Below are 21,439 nucleotides of genomic sequence, written 5' to 3' on the forward strand. Positions count from 1 at the left end.
CTGCCCGTGGGGCACACCAGCCCCACACGACACGATGGGCTGGGGGAAGAGCAGCTGGGAAGCTGCCCCACCATGGAAAGGGCCTGGGGGGGGGCTGGCTGGGCCAGCTGAGCACGAGCCCCGTGTGCCCAGGTGGCCAAGAAGGCCAACAGCATCCTGGCTTGTGTCACAGCAGGACTGGGGCAGTGACTGTTCCCCCGTGCTGGGCACTGATCCTGGATTCAGCTTTGGGCCCCTCACTGCAAGAGGGATGTGGAGGGGCTGGAGCGTGTCCAGAGACAGGCAGCGGGGCTGGGGAAGGGGCTGGAGCACAAGTCTGATGGGGAGCTGGGGGGGGGGGGGGGGGGGGGGAGGGCAGGTTCAGCCTGGAAGAGACTTGAGGGACAAGGTTGTAGCAAGGTGGGGGTTGGTCTCTTTTTCCCAAGTAACAAGCAACAAGACAAGAGGAAATGGCCTCAACTTGTGCCAGGGGAGGTTTAGAGTGGGCATTAGGAAAAAATTCTCCACAGAAAGGATGGCCAAGCACTGGAATAAGGTGCCCAGGGAGGTGGTGAAGTCACCATCCCTGGAGGTGTTCAAAAAATGTGTAGATGTGGTGCTTGGGGACATGGTTCAGTGGTGGGCTCGGCAGTGCTGGGTTAATGGTTGGACTTGATGATGTTAAAGGTAGTCTTCAACCTAAATGATTCTGTGTAGCCAGGGTCAAGTGCTGCTGCTTCTCAAGTAATACAAGGTTGCAGAGGTGCCTGGGCTCCTCAGCCTGTGGGAGGTGCTCAGTGTGGGTGCAATGGAGCAGTGAAAACCCAAGGTAAGACAGCGGAAGGCACCACAACTGTGACAAGAGCTTGTTCTTCATGTACTGGCAGCACGTTGCTGTAGTGGGTGATGAGCATCAATGGCAGGGCTGAGGCCTGACGGGAGCCAGGGTGCACTGACAATGCTTTGGCTCAGGGAGAGCACCCTTGGGCTCCCCTTTTACCTGTGAGGGCTGGGTGGGCATCTCCCATGCCTTGTCCAGCAGCTCCAGCGCCCTGGCTCAACCAGCTGCCTTGGCCACAGGCTCTCTGTCAAGTCATGCCATCAAGTGGTGGTGTTTTTTTACCGCAGCATCTCCTTCCCCAGCACTGAAGCACCAAGCTCACGCTCCTTGTAGGGTGCCAGGTACAAGGGAACACCCGCTCAGCACCCAGGCTCACTGCGCTGGGCAGCGTGGCACTGAGTGCAGAGGCTCCCCAAGGTGCTCCAGGCTCTGCCCAGACATGGCCAGCACTGGGGCTTCTCTGGGGAGAATCACAGTCTCTGGAATGTTGAGTGGAGATGACAGGCCCAAGAAAGGCTCAGTGCTCCATGCCAGCTGCCCCTAGGAAAGCAAACCTTTGGTGGGGAGTCAGCTTCTCTAGGAAGAAAAGGGGGCTCACCAATGAGAGGGTCACAGGCACCCTCCTCTCCTTCGAGGGTTCCCTCAGGGTCAGGGGCTCTGTGGCCCTGACCTCTCTGCCAGGACCCTGCCACAGAGCTGGGGATGGGACACTGCTCACCATCTTGGTCCAGGTGTCTCCAGTGCATTTTTCTTGGCACATCAGCTCCCTTCCCCCAGCACCCAGCTTGGTCATCAGTGATGCTAGCAAGCAGCTGCTGGGGGGATGGACTAGCCACAGGCTTTCAGCCCATCGTGGGCCTTCTGCTGGGCTGGCAACGACTGTGGGACAGGAGCTGGGCGGATGTGTGCCCCACAGGGGGATCCCTGCTACCTTAACCATCACCCCCTCCTGAGCAGCCAGGTTTGCTTTAAAGACCCTGGCTTCCTTTTATTGCTTCCCCTCTCGGATTGCAGCCGGCTGCAAGGGCTATTTTTAGCAGCTTGCCTTCTAAAAATAACCATAAGCTGTTTGGAGTTGCGTCACCAGAGGTAGCTCTCTCCATCAGCGGCTTGGCCCCTGCACCCCAGGAGGGTACAAAAGGAGGCCTGGAGCAGCAGGGTCAGCAGGTTCAGACGCAGCCAGAGGCGAAGAACGAAGTGGTGCACTGCCAGCTTCCAGGCATCCCAGTGCTGGCAGCATGACCATCTTCTGCACCCGCTGCCACAGGCCGCTGCAGGCAGAGATGAGCTGCCTGCCCAGGAGGGGCAAGCAGGGGCCCCGTCCCTCGAAGCCTTTCAGGTGAGCTGCCTCCCGCCCTCAGGGCTGTGATGCCCCCCTAGCTGGGGGGAGCCCCAGGCCAGCTTGCCTAGTGCCTGCCAACCCTTGCAACGTGCTGGCACCAGCCTGGGACAGCAGGGCTGCCAGCCAGGGCGTGGGCAGGTGTGGGAGCTTGGAGGGGCAGGGGAGTTTTGGGTGGTTGAAGAGCAAAGGCAGATGCGATGGGCTGGGCTCACGTTCTGGCGCTGGATGCAGCTTCCATTCTTACGGGGTTTGGTGGGGAGGTTGTGGCCCTTCGGTTTCCCCCAAAGGACAGGTCATCATCCAGCCTGGCCCCCAGCGAGAGGGGCACCAGCCACACCAGCAGCGTGTCCCCCTGGGCAGCTGTGAGCACCTCTGCCCACCCCTGCTGCACCGAAACAGCCTCCAAAGGTTTGCCCTCCTAGAGGCAGCTGGCATGGGCGCCAAGCCTCCTTAGGGGAGCATCTGTGCTCCATGTCACCAAGCTTGGAATTCTCCCCATAGTGGTGGGTGGGGAATACCATCCCTCTCCCTCCCTGGACATGTCTCCCCAGCCACCTGGCTTTGCAGGTCAACCAAGAGTGCCTCCAAGGCTCGCCGAGACCAGATCAATGCGGAGGTGCAGGCGCTGCGCTCCCTGCTGCCCATCTCAGCACAGGAGAAGGAACGACTCTCCTACCTCCACACCATGGCCCTTGTGTGCCTCTGGCTGCGGGGGGCTCAGCTGTTCCCTCCAGGTACCCATGGCACTGCTCTCCCTGTGGGACCAGCCCTCGGTGCGGAGCTGCTCTCACTGCTGCCAGGGTTTCTGCTTGTGCTTTTGGCCAATGGCAAGCTGGCCTACATCTCAGAGAATGTGGATCAGGTCCTGGGCCTCTCTGTGGTAAGGGCTGCCCACTGGGCATCTGCAGTCGCTGTCTCTGTACCTCTCCCAGTGCCTTCCCTGTGTGCATGAGGTGCTGCCTTGGCAGATCTGGCCTGCGGCTCCAGCAGGCTGTATGCTCGCGGTGCCAGCACACAAATCCCCCGGGCCCACAACAGTAGCCCCCTCTTTATCAGGTGGAGCTGCTTGCCCAGGGGGACATGGTCTTTGACATCCTGGATGGGCGAGTGCACGAGGAGGTGCACAAGAAGCTCCTCCTTGCCCAGGAGGAGCCTGGCAGGGGTAAGTGGAGCCTTGGCTGGCATCTCACCAATGCTGCCACCCTGCTCTGGCCCTTCGTGGCTGCAGTTGGAAAGCCAGGGGAACGAGGGAGCCCCAACCTGCTCCAGCTGGTTTGTTTCCCTGCAGAAGTCACATTTGTCAGCGAGATGCGCACATCCAAGGCCTTCCGGCTGCAGCATGGGGGAAATCGGGCTGTAGCAGTGTGTGGGCGCTTCATGGCCCTGCGCTGGCCAGCCTCCCCCTCCAGCACAGCCTTCCTGGCCCTCTGCACGCCAGTCGCACGGTTGCCTGCAGACGGCAATACCAGTTCCCCGGATGACCTATTCCAGAGCACGCACATCCTAGACATGACATTTACCAATGTCACAGAGAGGTGAGGAGTGCCTGTGGGACGCAGGCTGGACAAGAGCAGCGAGACTCTTCAAGACACTTCCCAAGCCTTTTCCCTCCCTCATTCGCAATATCCCTGCTGTTTGGCGCTCTCCTCCATTATGCAACAGCTGTTCCTTGCTGCCAAGGTGCAGACCCTGCAGAGCGTTCAGTCCCGCACTCCCTTTGTCTCCCTCAGTGTCACCTACCACCTTGGCTACCACAGGGAGGAACTGATTGGCCAGTCGTGGTACAGCCTCCTGCACCCTGAGGATGCTGACCTCGCAGCTGTCCAGCACAGGGCTGTGGGTGAGTGTCAGGCCTGGGGACACCCTTACATGGTCTGGCTATGCCTGAAACCTGGCTGTCCAGGACAGCAGAAACAGAGTGAATGTAGTACTGCCCGCTGTGGCTCCCCACTCCGACAAGGGCCAAGCAGAGCATTGGGTGTGCACCCCATATACTGTCTGTAAGGTCATGGGGAGCTTCCAAGCCTGGGGATGTGTGCCACAGTGCAGAGGCACGAGCCCACCCGAGCCACAGCTTTTTGAGAGGGCAGGGCTGTCACAGACCTGACTGCGCTACCTGTGGTTTATGTCTGGCTGGGGCCTGAGCTGCAGCTGCCCGAGGCAGGCTGCAGGGTCTGCGGGCAGCAGGCTGCTCTGCCCCGGGGCTGCCGTGCCGTGCCGTAGGCTAACGCAGCCCCTTGCCCGCAGCGCTGGGGGCCGAGGCGGGGCCCGCGGTGCTCCGTGTGCTGCGCGCAGACCGCACCTGGGCCTGGCTGCGGGTGGCGGCCCGGCGGGACGGCGGCGGCCGCTTCATCACCTGCACCAGCCGCTGCCTCAGGTGAGGGCTCGGGGGAGGGGGGGAGGGCTCGGGGGAGGGGGGGAGGGCTCGGGGGAGGGGGGGGAGGGCTCGGGGGAGGGGGGGAGGGCTCGGGGGAGGGGGGGAGGGCTCGGGGGAGGGGGGGGAGGGCTCGGGGGAGGGGGGGAGGGCTCGGGGGAGGGGGGGGAGGGCTCGGGGGAGGGGGGGGAGGGCGGGCGGCGCCGCGGCCCGGGCCCCCTCTCACCGCCATGTCCGCTGCAGGAGGGAGGAGGCGGCCTATCTGCGCGCCCGACAACCGGCCCGCCGCCCCGCGGCGCCCACCGCCCCGCCGGGACGGGAGCTGAGCCTGCTGGCTGCGCAGCTCCGCGCCCTGGCCGACAGCCTCTCGCCGCCCTCCGCCGCGACGGCCAAGGCCTGTGCCTGGCCCGAAACCGCGGCCTTTCCGCCGGCGCCGCTCCCCGCCGGGCCGCCCCAATAAACACTACTTCCGCCCTCGCCCCTGTCTGCGCGTCACTTCCGGTTCCGCGTGCTGCTTCCGTGTCCGGTGGTGGGGCCGCGGCTGGGCCGGAGCAGAGCTGTGGCGGGGCGGGGGGCCGGGAGCGGGGGCCATGCGGCCCCGTGAGGAGGGCGCGGGCAAGCGGCCCCGGGTGCTGGGGAGAAGAGCCGTCGCCGAGGAGGAGGAGGCGGCGGCGGGGGAGAGCTCCGGTGACGGCAGTGATGGTGACGACAGCGGGAGCCCCGCGGGGGCCGAGGGTACGGAGGAGGCCGCGGGGGCTGGCAGGGGAGGTAAGGGTCGCCCCCTGGGGCCGGGCTGCCCGCCTTCGGTTCCCGGCGTCACCCAGAGCGCGGCGTATCCCCTGGCGTGGCCGGCCGCCCGGGGGGGAGGGCGTCGGCGACCGCCCCGGTCCCTTTCCGCGTCCCAGCTCCTTTGTTCCCCCGCTCGTTCCGCCTACAGGCTCAGCAGCAGGCGCTGTGTGGGCTGCGGGACAGGCCTCGGGAGCCGATGCGGACAGGGGCCTCCACCTCCCTGCGCCTGGAGGGTCCCGACCGGCCTCTCAAGGCCCGTTGTCTGGCTGTTATAGTTGAATTTGAAATAACTAGAGTCCGAAATAAATTCGCTAAGTATTTGTTAAGGCAGGAAAGCAAAACCAGCGCTGGGCGGCCAGGGAGTCGCAGCTCCATCCAGGCTCGCAAATTCTAAGTAACACAGCCCTTTTATTCTCAATTTCAAGGCCGGTTTAAGCAAACAGTTACGCACTCAGTCCCGTAGCAAGAAGCTGTATATTACAAAACTAACCTATTTTTACACTAAAGCTTAGATGAAGACAAAGGTTGTCATAGTAACATGAGATTATGGTTTAACATTTGCCTTGAGAAAGTACATCTCCAACCTCATGGTTAACAGTTAACTTTTTTGTCACCAGGCAAACCATTCTCAAATCTGTTGCAGCAAGGTCATTCCTTTTGCTAAAAACCCCTTTGATCAGCAAATTACCCTTAGTTACTTATTACATGGCGCTGGTTGAGTCGCGCACTAACCTGGAAGGCCCTGGGCAGGCCGGGCGACTGGTGCAGGGCAGCACACGGTGGTGGGCTTAGGGCTGGTGCCTTGAGGCAGTTGTTCTCGTCTGCAGCAGTATATGCGATGTGGTTTCTTTGCCTTAAAATTATTAAGTTGATAATTAAAACCTTATGAGAGATATGTCAAAGGTCCTTGAAGAGAATTGTGAGGAAACAGACATGATTGTTAAAAACACGTGGCATAGCACGGTGCGTCACAGATGTGGGAAGTTACTGACTGATGGTGAGAGGAGTCTCTGTGCTGTGTCTGCATGGGGCTTTGGGGGTGGGGGGGTCCCATCTCATCTAGAGGTGGGCTTTCAGGAGGGGGATTCCAGCGGTGAGTGGAGTGCCCTCCCATCTGCAGGCATTTTATTTTCCTCTCTTAATGGTGAGCTTCAGCAAGGCGCTGAGGGAAGGCTGCTGACAGTTACCTTTTCCTTCCCACAGCGGGATGTGAAGGGGAGCAGCGATTTTGCTTTTACCTTCTGTCTGGGCCCTCTGTAATCTCATTTAAGAGTCCAGCACTAAGTTTGTCTCAGTGGGGGTTGACTGGGTAGATAAAAGCCATTTCTTCAGCCATCTGTTTTTGCATCCCGGACACACTTCGATGTGCTCAGCAGGTTGTATAGTTCTCAACAGGTTCAGCTGAGAAAGGCATAAGGTATCTGTGTCACATGGGTCTGTGGGAGGAGGGGAAACATGGGGAGGCTGTGCTGATGAGCAGGGAATGCCAGTTATCAACAGGTAACAGCAGCTTAGTAAAGGTGGAAAGAAGAGGAAACAATCCACAAAATAATGGAGGAAGGGATAAAGAGGCAGGAGGGAAGATGAAATGGTCTATAGAGACAGCACAGAAAAGGTAAATTGTATTTTAGAGGTGAAAAAGAATTAAAAAAGCCCTGGGAAAGTGGTATCAAGACAGAATACAAGAAACAAGGAAAGTAAGCTATTCCTGTCTTTTACTTTTTTGTAAAATGGGGGAACCATCAGCACAGATTTGAAGGATCACAAACTCTCTTTGCGCAGGGGCTGTGGACAGGTCCAGCCGCTTTGGAGCAGGAAGCCAGCAACCTTTTCACGCACACAATTCCCAGATCTGCCCAGCAGCGCACGCCTGCTGGAACTATTCACTTCTGCTCCAAAACAGGCTGCTGCTTCAAAATTTTTATTATTACGATGTCAAATGATGTTTTTCTCAATGTGAGTGGCTAATTCAGTCTCCTACAAATAGTAGGATGTATTTCATGGACTGGTATTACTGTGTGGAAAGCACTTTCTACATTACGTTTTGGGTAGTCGAGTCTGGTCTGGTCTCCTGTACAAGTATTGAAATATTCTATCAGTGGAAGCTCTGCATGCCTTCGCTTTGTCTAATTTATACCACATCTCTTCTAATCCTTTTCTAAATGTTGCATCTTTTTATGTGGTGTCTTTTATCTCATTTTCATTCACATCTTGTAAGCCTTTGCTATTTTAACAGTATTATTTTAGAATTTTGGCCAAATGGAGTATCATATGCAAGTGATAGAGTCTTGTCTGTTTGCATGAAATGTTAGAGTAGCTTCCACGTCATTCTTCCTTTCCTTTCATGCTTCCTTTGCCTTTCTGACTTTCCTTGTTCATACTCTTTAGTCTGTCTATCTTGTGGCACTTTGAGTATACAGTGATACTCGGATATTGCCCTATATAGTGATTAATTGCTCTGTACCCTAGTGACTTGTATAATTAGTACAGATTTTTCCTATAGTGCAGCAGTCTAAAACTATCTGTGCTGGATTTGAACAGCATGGTGGCAGATGCTTTTGTCTAAGTCCTAGAATTTATTGGCTTTCTTAAGTCCCTGTGAACCTCATGATTACTTGGCACCCAGCTTTTACCTGAATGTGGGCACAGTTCTTTGGTCTGAAGGCGATTTTACATCCTAGGCAGGCAGGCAATGAATGATTGTACAAGAGTGAGGTAGGGAAAGATGGAGATCAGAAAGTGTGACAGTGCTGTCCTCTCTCCCTAAGAAGGCAGGGGCGAGGGTGTTTGTGGGAGCCCAAGCAAGAGAAGATATCAAACTGCAGCAAGATAAGGGAAAGGGTGTTTCAGGGAAGCAGTGTAATGAAATAGTGCTGTATTTGCATTTCCTTTGTCCCTCGTGCAGCGAGCTGGATATACAGTGTTCCTTTAACCCTCCTCAGAGGACTAACAAGTGTTGACAGACCAAAGTTCCTGGGTGTTCAGGACAAGCAAAAAGAAAATGTTTCTTGAGGGAGCGCTTGGATATGCTCGTTACTTTTTCTGGATGATGTGAGTAGATTCTGAAGCAGAAAGTCTTGGTTATTGCCAGGATGAGGGGTGATGAATCCGTGTTCTGAGCCAATGTGACTGACATCATGTTGCTTCCTGAATTTGGCAGCAGATTTGGGCAGGGCATGAAGAAACCTTGTGTCATGGGGCAGTGTATTGGGTTTGCATGGCAAGGTTTTGGTAGTCAAGGGGCTACAGGTGTGGCTTCTGTGAGAAGGTGCCGGAAGCTGCCCCCATGTCCCATTAGCTCAGCCTTGGCCAGGGACCACCATCAGCCATGGTGTTAGCACCTCTGTGATAACGTATTTAAGAAGGGAGGAAAAAAACTGCTGCAGAACAGCAGCTGGAAGAGAGGAGTGAGAATACGTAAGAGAAACAGCCCTGCAGACACCCAGGTCACTAGAGGAGGGGGGGAGGTGCGCCAGGTGCCGGAGCAGAGATTCCCTGGCAGCCCGTGCTTGAAGAGCATGGTGAGAGAGGCTGTGCCCGCAGCCCATGGAGGGCCCCACACTGGAGCAGGTGGATGTGCCCCTATGGAGAGCCTGGAGCTCCCGGCAGGACCCGTGGGGAGAGGAGCCCAGGCTGGGGCAGGGTTGCTGGCAGGGCTTGTGACCCTGTGGGGACCCAGGCTGGAGCAGGCACAGCCTGCTGCACCCCGTGGGGGGGACCCACGCTGGAGCCGTTCACGAAGGCCTGCAGCCCGTGGGAAGGACTCATGCTGGAGAAGCTTGTGGAGAACTGTCTCCCGTGAGTGGGACCTTGTGCTGGAGCAGAGGAAGAGAGCGAGTGGCAGAGTCAGTGTGTGATGAACTGACTGCAACCCCAGTTCCCTGTCCCCCTGCACCACTTGGGAGGGGGGAGGAAGTAGAGAACTCTGGAGTGAAGTTGAGCCTGGGAAGAAGGGAGAGGTGGGGAGAAAGTGTTTTAAGATTTTGGGGTTTTCTCATTACCCTACTCTGATTTGTTCAGTAATAAAATTAATTTTGCTCCAGTCGAGTGTGTTTAGCCTGTGCTGGTAATTAGTGAGTGATCTCTACCTGTCTGTATCTCAGCCTGTGAGCCTTTAATTCTTTTTTCATTTATTTGTTAATACTTTGTCTCCCCTGTCTGGCTGAGGAGGGGAGTGACAGGGCAGCTTGGTGGGCACCTGGCATCCAGCTGAGGCCAACCCACCACAGGCAGGATGCAATCGCTTTTGCTAGGCCACAGTTTGGGTGTTCTGCGTAGAAAAACTGTGTGCCTGTCATTGCTCAGAGGTGTTGAGCAGGTGTTCCCTTTCAGAAGGGAACATGCAAACCTTCCTGTTCCTTCTTGCCCTATCCTCATCCTGAGAACAGAATGAGCGTATCCAAGTGCTGCCCTAAGAATGGTTTCTGGTTGCTAGTCCTCAACACCCAGAGGTGTAAATTGCTGCTAGAAAGAATTGCTGATAATATTTTTACATTGTGGTTATAAGAAGCGTTAAAGATTACTGTCACTGAGTGATAGTAAAGAAACATAGCAACAGAAAATTCCAGAATACCTTGTGTATTCATCAGCACTTTGGGTAGAATTGATTTTGCTGTTTCTTGTGTTGGTTGGTCAGCAGTCAGAGGAGAGAGGGAATATTTTATCAAACACAAGGTGTAAATAACACTGTGGGGAGCTCATGGTAGGGCTAGAATATGAAACTGCTTGTTGGTGTTGTGGGGTTTTGTTCTTCTCCCAGTGAATCAGGCAGTTAGCTATTCCTATTGGCAATGAGGTGGGGAAGGTTGAATGTCTGGATTTCAGTAGTTACAGGTCCCTGGGCTGCTGAGGAGACCCTGCTGTGGGAATGGCTTCACTGCAGGCTCAGCCGAGCTATGGTGGATGTGCAGTGCAGAGAGACTGTCTCTGAGTCTTGACAGACTGACTGAACAGGCCACACGGGCCATGTGTTTTTCCTGGCCAGTCTTGTGGTGTGGGAGATGTGATGATGCCCATTTAAAGGCGATGGGACAGGAGATGTCTGTTAAAGAGTCGGGACTGAGAGGACACCCCTCAGAATTTGCAATGTGGCCAAAATATGACCCAGTGCAGAGCTCATGTGCTGGTAACTGGTACCCTTTGTACCAGGTGAAAACTTTAAATTGGTCTTGTGTGTGCTGCTGAGTGGAGGGAGAAGCAAGAAGCGCTGGGGAGAGAGGGAGAGTGTTCTAGTGCTCAAGGTTGCAGTGATTAATGAGAGAGAAATCAAAGGCTGAGAGATGCAGCAGCTTCTCTCTGCCATGCAGTTGTGTAGGGATGGCACCACTGTGCTTGTGTCGCTCTCTGAGGCATCCCTCTTGGTGGAATGTGGGGGTGGGAAGTGCCTGGAGAAGCTGTTTGGTTCAGAAGTGTCTTGCACTCTCTTCCAGATCAATGTCACATGTCTTTTGAGGAACTACTGCAGATGCAGAGTGACAAGAGAACAAGAGTGTGCAAGCAGGCGACCAGTGAGAAGAAAACTGCAAAAGCTACCAAAGCTATGGTGAAACAGAAACAAGGCAAAAAGGGGTAAAGAAGTTCTTTTGCGATCAGAAAAATGTGCATGTGTGCTCTCTGCACTCCAGAAGCTATGCTGTGGGCTCCTTACATTGCCTTGGAGCTGGTGTAGATCTCCTTTAATGTGCCACACAATAACGCCTTTCACTGTGGCGTTTAATTTGGGAATGATCTGTTGCTGTTTCAGAACTCTTAATGTCCTATCCTCTTCAAATCCCCAGCACCACCTGTTACTCAGCAGTTAAATCGGCACTCAATTCCTTTACACCCTCTGTTTTAAAGCACTTTGAAACCAACAGCGTGGTATACTTTTAAGCTGTATGATAGTGCTTTTCTTGTGACCCCTGGGCCCTGAAATAGTTACGCTGGGGTTTTCTAAACCCCTTCCAGCTTATCAGCATCTTCTCCCTGGCTCCCACTGGCTGGAGTAGCAGTGATGCAATTGTTCTGGAATTTCATTCATCCTTCTGCTGTTGTCTCATCTGTGGCTTGTCTGTGGTGATCTTCCTTTATTCCCCCTCTACATTACTTATTGTCGCAAGCTTTTTCCTGTATTCAACACAACAAAATACTATCAGATCTTTTTACAGTCCTCCACAGGCTCCCCTGGTAACAACTATTATGCCATTGCCCTTTATTTGCAGTAGTTAGCTGGTTTTCAGTCCTCAGAGCCATATTTAAGTGATTTACAGGTTCCTTTGTTACGCTGGTGTTCCTTAACCTATTTCTGAATCTCTGCTGAATACGTGCTGCTTCTGCTGTAAGTGGCTGATTAGAATAATGTTTCTGCTTTACCTTTTACCCAAGGGTCTGGGGCATTTTGTGAAGCACAACATCTTCACACAGCGTCTCTATTTCTGCCACACAGTTTGCATAATTCTGTTTTTATTTAATTCCCTTAATTCTTTAAGCGATGCATCACTATAAATCCCACATGCTGTTTCTCTTATAGTTTTGTTATGGAAGTGAGCTGCTTAAAAAAAATAAATTAAAAAAAGACTTCAGGGAAATCCCATGGAACTGAGCTGGCTTCAGCGACGCTGTATAAAGCTGACTTGAGAACATCGTACGGGAGTGTAGCTGTATCAGCAGACGTGAGAATACACTGAACACTGCCTGAAGTGGGACTTGGAAAACTCATTTATGCCTGTGGGGTTGTTAATGTTCCTGGGTGGCTGTTACCATGTTGCTGAACATGGGTATAATGCCCACAGCGTGGGTCCTCGCAGCGGGTAGTTCACAGGTCTTTTCATGTTTCTAATAACTCAGTCAATGTACTGACAAATCGCAGGTCACAGCATACAAGTAACGCCCCGTTCTCCCACCTCCTGCTGTCCCCATTGTGCACCTGAGGCATCAAGCCCTAAAGACCTGTGTTGGAAGGAGAACTTGTTTGCTTAATTGGTTGTCACTGTGGTCCTGATCCACTGTGAAGTCTCTTTTGGAATAGGTACCATAAGCTGTATGGCCCTTATTCCTGGGCTGACCTTTTCCGTACGTGTGTCACGGTGTGCTTTGTCACTGAGCCTGGCTACAGTAGAATTGGCCTGTCTCTGTAACTACCAGGTCAGTGCAGAAATGCCAACTTAGGTCTCACCTTTCAGTGTAAGTATTAGGCAAGAGTGGATGAATTGATGGGCCAGGAATAGAAGAGGGTTGTTGCATGATGAATGAAATGGAGAGGGACCGTAACTGAGTATGGAGCATTTACTGATGCAGGTGGTGGGTTTTCGCTTGATACAGAGTGGCTGTATCAAGTGTAGGATTGTTTTAACCACACATTTATAGATCATTTGGTTGTAGCAGCCTCATCTGGCTCCTGACCAAGTCACCTCTTTGCTCTGTGTAGGTAACGTGGTGAGGACTGAGTGGGAGAGTCCGCTGTTTTGGCACTATGCAGTAATGTTCTTCTGAGGGTCTAGCTAACCTCCTGACATGTTAGTCTGGGACTCTTTCTGTCCTTTGCTCCTCTTCAGTACATTTTGCTCTTTTTCAGGCCAGTGGAGATGTCTGCCAAGAAGCCTGTACCTTTTCTGCGACAAGTCATCTCTGTTACGAAGAAGGTGGGTGCTCCCCCTCCCCAGTTCAGGAGCTGACTACCCTTAGCAATGCTAATAGGGCACAGACATGGTAATAGGGCCTGGGAGTTGCAGGTGTTTGGAGGCAGCACTCATGCTGCTGTTCTTGGAACTGGCTGGTCCTGGGTGGTGGGCTTGCATATGGAAATGCCTGTGGCTTGGTGGACTGCATGCAGGCATGATGACTTTGTGAGGGGCTGCCATCTTGATTATTGGACTCACTTTGCCAGCTGCAGATGTTTTCAGTGGTGGGTACATAATACTGGGTAAAAAAAAAAAAAAAAAAAAAAAGCAAGGTCTGATACATGGAAGGAAGATAATCAGGTTTTTAACAGAGTAGTCCTGGCCACAGCCCTTACTTTGCCTTCCCTGTTTTCAGGTCCACAGAGACCCTCGATTTGATGACCTGTCTGGAGAGTATAAGCCTGAGATATTTATGAAGACTTATAGCTTCCTGGACAGCATCAAGAAGCAGGAGAAGGAGGTGATGCTGTGTGCCTGTCCTTGGCCAGAAGAACCTGGCTTGGCAGGGGCAGCTTCTGCAAAGGCCTTTCACAGTGGAGGTGGCAGTCATGCAGCTTTCTGCTCTCTTCTTCAGATGGTTCAGAAGGAGCTGAAAAAATGCCGGGACATGGAGCAGAAGGAGAAACTCCAGCAGCTCCTGAACCGCATGGTGAGTTCAATGCAGCATCTCCTTTCCTGTGAGGCAATGCACTAGAAGAGAGGATATGTGACCTGACGTCTGCGTAGACACTTGCTGACAGAGGCCATCCTTTCTGTACAGACACAACAAGAACAGGCACAGAAAAAACAGCAGAAATTGAGGGAGAGGGAGCTGTCTTTGAAGAGACAACAGAGGGAATTGGCCAAGCAGGGAAAGAAACCCTTCTTCCTAAAGAAATGTAAGTACTCAGTGTGGCCATGCAGCATGAAGACCTAGAGGGAGTACTGCTGACAGGGCTCCCAGCACTGGAATTGACTTGTCTGTAATATTCCATGGAGCTGTAGAGGGGTTGTTCTAGCGCCGGTACTCAAGAGACAAGGCAGGCCTGGAGCCAGGGAGGGAGGGAGAGCTGAGGGAGGGGCTGGTCTGTAGAAATTATTTGGGCTTCAGTTTAAAATCCTTGCTCCCCGTCCTCTGCAGCTGAGAAGCGGAAAATGGAGCTAGCAGAGAAGTATGCAGAGCTGAAGAGGAGTGGGAAGCTGGAGAGCTTCCTGAACAAGAAGAGGAAGAGGAATGCCATCAAAGACAAGCACCGTCTGCCCTCGCAGAAGAACCTGTGACTGCAGGACAGACATGCTGTTGTCTGGTACTGGGACTCACTCTGCCCTGGCCAGGCCTGGCAGATGGCCACCCCTCTTCCCAGTATCTGCCGTTCACTGTACACTGGTGCTGTAAGGCAGCGGAGTGGAGCCTGAACTGAGGGGAATGGCGCTTTCTGTAGCTGAAATGTCCTCTTCACATGTGGTTTACACTTTGCCTGGGCAGTGACAAGTCTTATCATGCAGATGTACATGGTGTTGACAGCTGTCTCTGTCCTTGCACCTGCTCTTCCTCTAGCTAGGAGAGCACAAGCCCTACCCTGCATTGCTGGCTCTACTCCAGGTCTTACCAGACACCAGCTGAGGTGGGAAAGGACCCACAGTGCCTGCTCAGAGCAGGGCTAGCACTGACTTCAGACTAGGTTGCCCAGGGTCTCTTCAGTTCAGTGTGGGAATGTCCAAGGACAGATGTCATCACCTCTCTTGGCCTCTGCTCCACTGCTTCAAGTTCTTAAGGTGAAACTTTTTCCCCCCTTGCCTCCTCCAGGAAAGCTGCCTGGTTTTAGTCTGTAGTCATTGTCCTGTTCTCGGTGAAGTGCCTGGCTCCATCTCCTCAGTAGCGTTCTCATAGATCTCTGGGGTGGGTGGCAAAGGGGTGCTATTAGGTCTCCCCAAAGCCTTCTCTTCCTGAGTGAACAAACATGGTCAGTTCCCTCAGCCTTTCCTTGCAGTGCTCCAGCCTCTGACAGCTTTCACCTCCTCAGCTGGAGTCAGCCCAGAGGACCAACATCTGCCTTCTGGGGGCAGTACCTGGCTGTAGTCTCACAGATGCCGGGTAGAGGAGAGAGGGTCCCACCGCTCTGCCGGGTGGGGTCCCCCGGTGTGGCTGGCCTTCCTTGCAGCCAGGGCATGCTGCTGACCACTGCTGACAGTGCTCAGGTGCTGCTGCCCGGGGTCTCCAGCAGGGCTGCCTCTCTCGGCTTCTCAAGATGGTCTCTGCAGGGCATTAGTGCTTCTAGGAAACTGATTCTATATGAAATAAAATACCTCAGCTTTCCTTTATTCCCAGCATCGGTGCTGTTAAAGTCAAAAGTGTTTGAACTTACAGGAGTTAATGCCAGCGTCTCTCTGGTGTTACGTTTGGCCACCAGCTCTTGTATGCCCTCACTGCTGATTGCCCCTGTCTCCTGTGGCTGTGCTAACAAGGTGATGCGGATGTGACCCAGATAGTCCCTGATGGGTCAGAGCATGTGCTGGGGGGTGCTCAGCTCTGCAGGGCAGAGTGCTCCCTGGGCACAGCCGGGCTGTGTGCGGGTGGGCAGCTGGTGTGTGAGGCCTGGGGAAAGGCTGTGCAATGAGACAGAAATGGAATGATGAGCAACTCCATCACACCTGGCTGGGGGTGTTGCTGAAGAACCTGCCTCCCCTGCAGTTCCTGTGAGTGACGTGAGTTCTGCTCTGGTGACAGGTTTTAGTGTAACTGGGGGAAGGCATTAGAAATGGGATGTGCCAGCTTGGCTGGTGACCACATGGAAGATCCTCAGCTGCCTTTAACGCGCCTGCATCTTACTGCTTTGCACTGTGCCTGGCTGCTGCTGCTGCCACTTCCTCTTGCCTTGTGATGCAGAGCCTGCTGCATCCTTGTGCCTTCAGAGGAGAGCTGCTGTGGGAGCGGTGTGGCAGCAGAGAAGCCCAAGGCTGTCCTCGCTTCTCTGTCCCATTGTCTTGTTGCTTTGTACTCTGTTTTTAATTCAAAGCTGAACAAACCTCCACCTGTACTTTAACACAAGGGAAGAAGGCTGGGGCCTGGGCAGGCTGGGGGTAGCTCACCCCTGTGTCACCGCTGCCAGGACCTTCCTGAGGGGCCATGTGGGAGCAGCACTCCTGAGCCATGTCCCCCTCCCCAGCTGCTTCTGGGTCCTGCCCAGCAGGGAGCAAGCCCACCGTACCCGCAGGGCGGTCCTGCTTTTCCCTCCTGCCCTGCTGGAGCCCGGTGGCTCCTTCCCGCAGAGGCCTGTGTGCCAGGCTGCACGGAGGGTGTCCTTGCTAGGATGTCACCTGCTGCCTATCGGCAGCGCGGAGCAAGCCTGCCTGCCTGCCTGCTCCCGGGCCCAGTAACCCCGTGGCAGGGGAAGCCCTGGGGCACTGCCCAGCTTAGCCAGTGCTGTGGTGGCACTGGGTTACAGGGCAGGCTGCAGCGTGGCAACACTGGTTCCAACAGGAGGGGATGCTTCCAACATCTCAGTGAGCTTCCTTCTGCTGGGGAGCTGCTCTTCCCGTTCAGCCTCCCAGTCTCAAGGGGTCGGTTGGGTTATTTTCCTTCTCTTCCTAGTGCTGTTCCGGCAGTGTGTCTCTGCCAGACCTGCCCTGGTGGCCTTCCAGGTGCAGTGTGAGGACTTGCTATGGGTGTCCCTGGGGGATAAGCCACCAGGCACGGCCAGCACTAGTTGATGTAACTGCAGCGGGCTGCACATGCAGTGGTGACTGACAAAGGTTTCACGCATACCCCCCTGTCTGACACCCTCAGAGCCCACCAGGCTCTTGTAAGGACCTGCCTCCTCCCAGACTGCTGGCCAGGAGGAACAGCATCAGAGCCGGGTGCCTGGGATGTTCTCCCCAGGCCTGGGTGGCCACTGAGTGAGCCCCCCCAAGATGTGCTCTGCAGCTGGACAGCCAGGCACACGAGGAACAGGCACCCACAGGAGCCGGGGGACCTGCCTGCCAGCAGGAACACAGACATGAGGAAGCTGCAGGGCTCAGGTCTTTTATTGCAAAGAGGGAGATACGAAAAAGGACAGTCACCCCTCGGGTGCCCCCCCCCCCGGGCCTGCAGCTGGCTGAGGGGGGTGGTAGGCAGGGGAATGGAGGCCTCGCTCCCCAAGCGCAGGGACCCTGGCTCAGGCGGCAGGGAGCTGTCGAGCCCCGAGCCGGAGTGACCACGACAGCAGCGCAGGTGACCCACGGTGTCCCTGCGCAGCGCCCCGGCCCAAGGCCTGGCTGGCCAGGGGGCAGTCCCAGCAGGCAGCACTGCCGAGGGGGGAGCCTGGCATGGGCAGGGCTGCCTGGCTGCAGCCCGGCACAGCGGGCAAACCCAGCCCCCACCTCCGCTCCACCGCCTGTCCTGCTTGGTGGGGTGCTGAGGGCCCGAGCAGCCCTGCAGGGGCTGCTGCAGGGGCCCTCCCATGCGACCCTCGGGGGCCGGGGCAGCGTCGCCCAGGGAGGAGGGGGCAGGGTCATCGCCCTCTGTCCAGGCAGGGAGCTCAGCAGCCTGCCTCGCGTCTGCGGGTACAGCCAGCCAGGCGGGGCAGTGCCCGGGCTGTGGCTCTTGCTGGCTTGTCACCTGTTGTCCTGGGCCAGCTCCTCAGGGCAGGCAGGCTGGTCCTGGGACTTGTGCACCCCTGGTGAGGGCTGGGCCTGGGTGCCATGCGGCAAGGCCAGGTCTGGCCCTGGGGGCGTGTGGTGCCGGTGCCGCTGGTACTGCACAAATGTACAGACCTTCAGCCCGATGGCCAGCATGTTCTTGCCCATGAAGATGCTGGAGACCCGGGCATCCCTGAAGAAGACCATGTTGCTGCCTCGTATGAAGATGGTGGTGATGTTGACAGTGAGCATGCTCAGCATGGGGTACAGCATCATCCTGTGAGGCATGATGCCGATCCCTTGCATGCTGATCTCACAGAGGGACACACAAGGGAGGACCAGGAGCAAGATGTAGCAGTAGAAGAACATGATGCCCTCAGCCCAGAGCGGCAGCCCCTTCTTCTGGGGCTCCCATAGGTTGGCCTGGATGTCCAGCACATCCAGCATGTCCACAATGACCCAGAAGAGACGGTTGCGGAGATCTTCTTTCTTCTTGAATGTCCTGACGTACTCCATGTGCTCTGTGGCCACCAACAACACGTAGAGGGCTGGGATGCAGATGGAGAGCAGCAAGGTCAGCGCTTTGCGAGCTATGAGATCCAGGCTTTTCCGGTCAGCTTTATAGTTCTGGTACACAAAGTAGACTTTGATCTCCAGAACGAAGACATACAGGAACCAGAGGATCATGGCATAGCCCCGCTTAGCTGTCTTTACCTCCGCCCCGACCCAGATAGCCACATAGCGGAGCACCAGCAGGAAGCACACGTCACCCACTGCCACCATGACACAGATGCCCAGCTTCCTGGAGCCCTGGCTCTGCTCCACCAGGTAGGCATCCATGAGGACAAGGCTGGTCATGATGAGCACAGTGAAGAGGCACACGTGAGGCTTGCTGACAGGTGGTGGGGGAACCATCCTGCACGGAGGAACAGGCAGGGCTGTCAGGGAGTTGCTGGAATTCCCCATCCCGACCCTTGGGCTCCTTTCTGCCCCCCCCCCCCCCCTCTCCCCAACAACTGTGGATGGCTGAAAGTGTGGGGTTCACAGACTCCTCTCCCACCCTACGTGCCTGGTTTGTTCCAAACCTGCAGACTCCTGGCCGAAGTGCTCCCTCCAGAGACTCCTGACCGGGCCATCCTGGAGGCACTGGTTGGCTGAAACCCAGCCCCTAGGCTGCAACTGGGGACGTATGGTGAGGCAGGCAGCCAGCCCTCCGGCACTGGGATGCTACTGCCTCTTCTGGTAGATCACCACGCCGGTTAGTCTCTGACGCTCTGAAGGGCACATGCCTTATTTTCCATGGGATTTCCTAGCCGGTGGCACAGGTTATACTCCCCCCGCCCCAGCTGCAGCACACAAGACCATATCTATGCTTTTAACCCCAGCAGGTCCTTAGCTGCTATGATGCATGACTCTCCCTTCTTAGTCTCCTTTATTTTCATGCACAGCATGAGGCAAAGGATTATTTTTAGCCTGGCTGTCCTGTGGGGTAGGAGGGAAGAAATCGGTCCAACATCTCCAGTTTCCTCGAGCCTCACGCTCCCTGAGCACTCTGCTTACAGCCATTTGCCTGTGCCCACCATGCCCCAGCACGATAAACTGAAAGCAAAGCGAGGCAAAGCAGCACCAGCCCACAGCTCCAGGGCACAACAAGCTCTGCAACAGGCCCTCAATTTCAGTTGGACGCTCAGCCTTCCCGGGCTGGGGCAGAGCAAAGCACAGTCCCCAAAAGCACCCTGCCTGCCTTGGACAGCACTGGGACCATCACGCTCCCTGCTCCCCCTCCCCTGGCCAAGCACAGCTGCGGCTGCCAGAGATGGAGGAAGGATGGAGCCGGGGCCTCACCGGGCAGGGCTTGGCAGCTGCTCTGGAGGGGAGCCAGCCCCCCGACTGAAATGGAGGATGAAGCTGGCCTGCTGACTGCGCGGCACGGCGCTGCACGATGGCTGCATGCACAGAGCCCGCTCAGCCACCCCTGGGCCTCACAGGGGCCTTGGGACAGTGTCCCGCTCGCCTGGCAGGCAGCATGCAGGTGGCACTGGACCACGGGGCAAGTGCTGGGGAGCAGGATGGAGGCCAGGCCGCTAATAGTCACCGCTGCACAGCTACGCCCCTGCTGCGGGCACTGCCGGCACAGGGCCCTGGGCACAAGCCACCTGCACTCCTGCTTCTCAGCCGAGGGTGCAGGAGTCCTGTGCAGCCATGCACCCCCAGGCCCAGAAGCATCCCGGCAAGCTGAGAGAGGCAGCGCTGGGCACAGGTGCCTCTAAGGGGCAGCGAGTAGAGGCTGGCAGGCACAGGGGCGCTGGTGGCACTGGTGGACATGGCACATCTGGAGTGTGCTACACTGCTGGGGTCTCCCTCGCCTTTTGCCCCACTGCCTCGGAAAGCCTTTGGAGAAGCTGGAGACAGCCCAGGCCCTCACTCAGCTGGTTGCCCCACCTGAGGAGCAGGGCCTGGGGGTCCCCACGCACACCCGCAGGCCAGACCCCCACCCGCCCCTCGGGGTGCCTGGGCACAGGGACACCCCCGGCCCGCCGAGGCCCCGCAGCCGCGCCGGCTCTGCCCGGGGCAGCGGGAGGGGGCCGGGGGGGGGCACGGCCCGACCCGCGCCGCCGGCCCGGCACAGCCCACCGCCCCTCGCCCGGGCCGCGCTTACCTCGGGTGGCTCCCTGGGGGGCGGAGGCGGCGGGGGGGGGCCCGGCGGCGGCCCCGGGCCCGGCGCGGCATCGCCCGGCTCGCCCCCGGCGGCGGCTCTGCGGCGGTAGCGCTCGGCCCCTCCCGGCGGGCGGCGGGCGGGGACTGCGGCGGCCCCCGCCTAACCGGAGCGCCCGGCACCGCCCGCCGCCCCCGCCTGCCCCGGTCCCAGCCGGCCGCCGCCCCGCCGGCAGCTCCGCGGCCGCCGCCCCCCTCGGGCCCCCGCCCGAGCATCCTCCTGCCCCTACCAGCGGCCGCCCTGGGGCCACATCCTGCACCGCCCCGCACCCCTCTTCCACCCGACCTGCCCCGCGGGCTCCTCCTGCCGCGGCCCCCCGGCCCCCGCACGGGCCGTGGGTGGTCCCTGCCGCAGCCCGCGGGAAGTCCTAGGAGAACCGGGGAAGCCTGGGCTGGCAAGGGTCCGTCCCGCTGGCCGCCCACCTGGAGGGACCAAGACCCTTCCTCACTGGGGGAGCGGCAGGGGAGGCCCCTGCCATGCCAGTACAGTAGGGGACTTACTGCCACCCTGCCAGCAGCTGCCTATAGCGCTGGGCTTGTTCCCAACTGATTTAGGTCTTAGCTACACAGGGAAGGTTTTCCAGTACATTTCCACTCTGCTTTGAAGAGGCCATTGTAAATATACGTCTTTGGGAAGATGGGGAGGCACTCGGATCTCTGGAGGTGGGCTAAGAGCAAAAGCAGGTGTAGACCCCCACTGACAGACAAGTGCCAGTGGCTGAGTGCCAGGAATGCAGCCCACGTCAACCTCCAGCTGCTGGCAGGGCGACTCTCCCATTGTACAAGTCTCCCATTGTACCTGATGCCCTGGGACACCTTGGGTGGCACCAAGAGCATGTGAATCCCCCCTGTAGTGCCCGCAGCATGTGGAGATGCTGAACCAGCATCTAGGTGTCCACGCTCAGGTGTTCTGCAGCAAGCGTGGGCTGGTTTAGGCGGGCAGGGGGAGGACCCGTGTGAAGGACGCAGAGCTCTGGGTTAGAGGGATGCAACAAGGTAAAGAGTTTGGCTGTGGGATCATTCTCCTAGCACAGGAGAAAACAGCAGCCTCCAGGAGGGCTGAGAGTGGGGGAACAAAGCAGCCAAAAGCAACCTGCCTCTAAAAGGAAAGGAGACCTTGCAACTCGGGTGCCATGAGGCAT

The 21,439-nt window shown here is 56.7% G+C and overlaps 3 protein-coding genes across 3 annotated transcripts; 2 read left to right on the forward strand and 1 right to left on the reverse strand.

The window, feature by feature from the left end:
* The first annotated feature begins 88 nt into the window (after positions 1–88).
* On the forward strand, positions 89–5,131 carry NPAS4 (neuronal PAS domain protein 4). The gene is made up of 7 exons (XM_040612178.1): positions 89–2,159; positions 2,730–3,042; positions 3,219–3,324; positions 3,451–3,697; positions 3,893–4,002; positions 4,410–4,539; positions 4,780–5,131. The coding sequence occupies exons 1-7, from the start codon at positions 2,059–2,061 to the stop codon at positions 4,994–4,996; spliced, it is 1,224 nt and encodes a 407-aa protein (XP_040468112.1). The 5' UTR covers positions 89–2,058; the 3' UTR covers positions 4,997–5,131.
* Positions 5,132–5,202: 71 nt separating this feature from the next.
* Positions 5,203–15,284, forward strand: RRP36 (ribosomal RNA processing 36). The gene is made up of 6 exons (XM_040612189.1): positions 5,203–5,304; positions 12,878–12,944; positions 13,339–13,443; positions 13,558–13,632; positions 13,744–13,861; positions 14,104–15,284. Exons 2-6 carry the CDS (start codon positions 12,888–12,890, stop codon positions 14,241–14,243), a joined length of 495 nt encoding a protein of 164 aa, XP_040468123.1. The 5' UTR covers positions 5,203–5,304; positions 12,878–12,887; the 3' UTR covers positions 14,244–15,284.
* A 1,688-nt stretch (positions 15,285–16,972) lies between these two features.
* On the reverse strand, positions 16,973–20,328 carry LOC121096410 (transmembrane protein 121-like). The gene is made up of 2 exons (XM_040612323.1): positions 20,242–20,328; positions 16,973–18,498 (listed from the first exon to the last, which is right to left on the reverse strand). Exons 1-2 carry the CDS (start codon positions 20,310–20,312, stop codon positions 17,559–17,561), a joined length of 1,011 nt encoding a protein of 336 aa, XP_040468257.1. The 5' UTR covers positions 20,313–20,328; the 3' UTR covers positions 16,973–17,558.
* Positions 20,329–21,439: the final 1,111 nt, after the last annotated feature.

This window comes from Falco naumanni, chromosome 12 (genome assembly GCF_017639655.2).
Source record: "Falco naumanni isolate bFalNau1 chromosome 12, bFalNau1.pat, whole genome shotgun sequence".
Taxonomy (NCBI): domain Eukaryota; kingdom Metazoa; phylum Chordata; class Aves; order Falconiformes; family Falconidae; genus Falco; species Falco naumanni.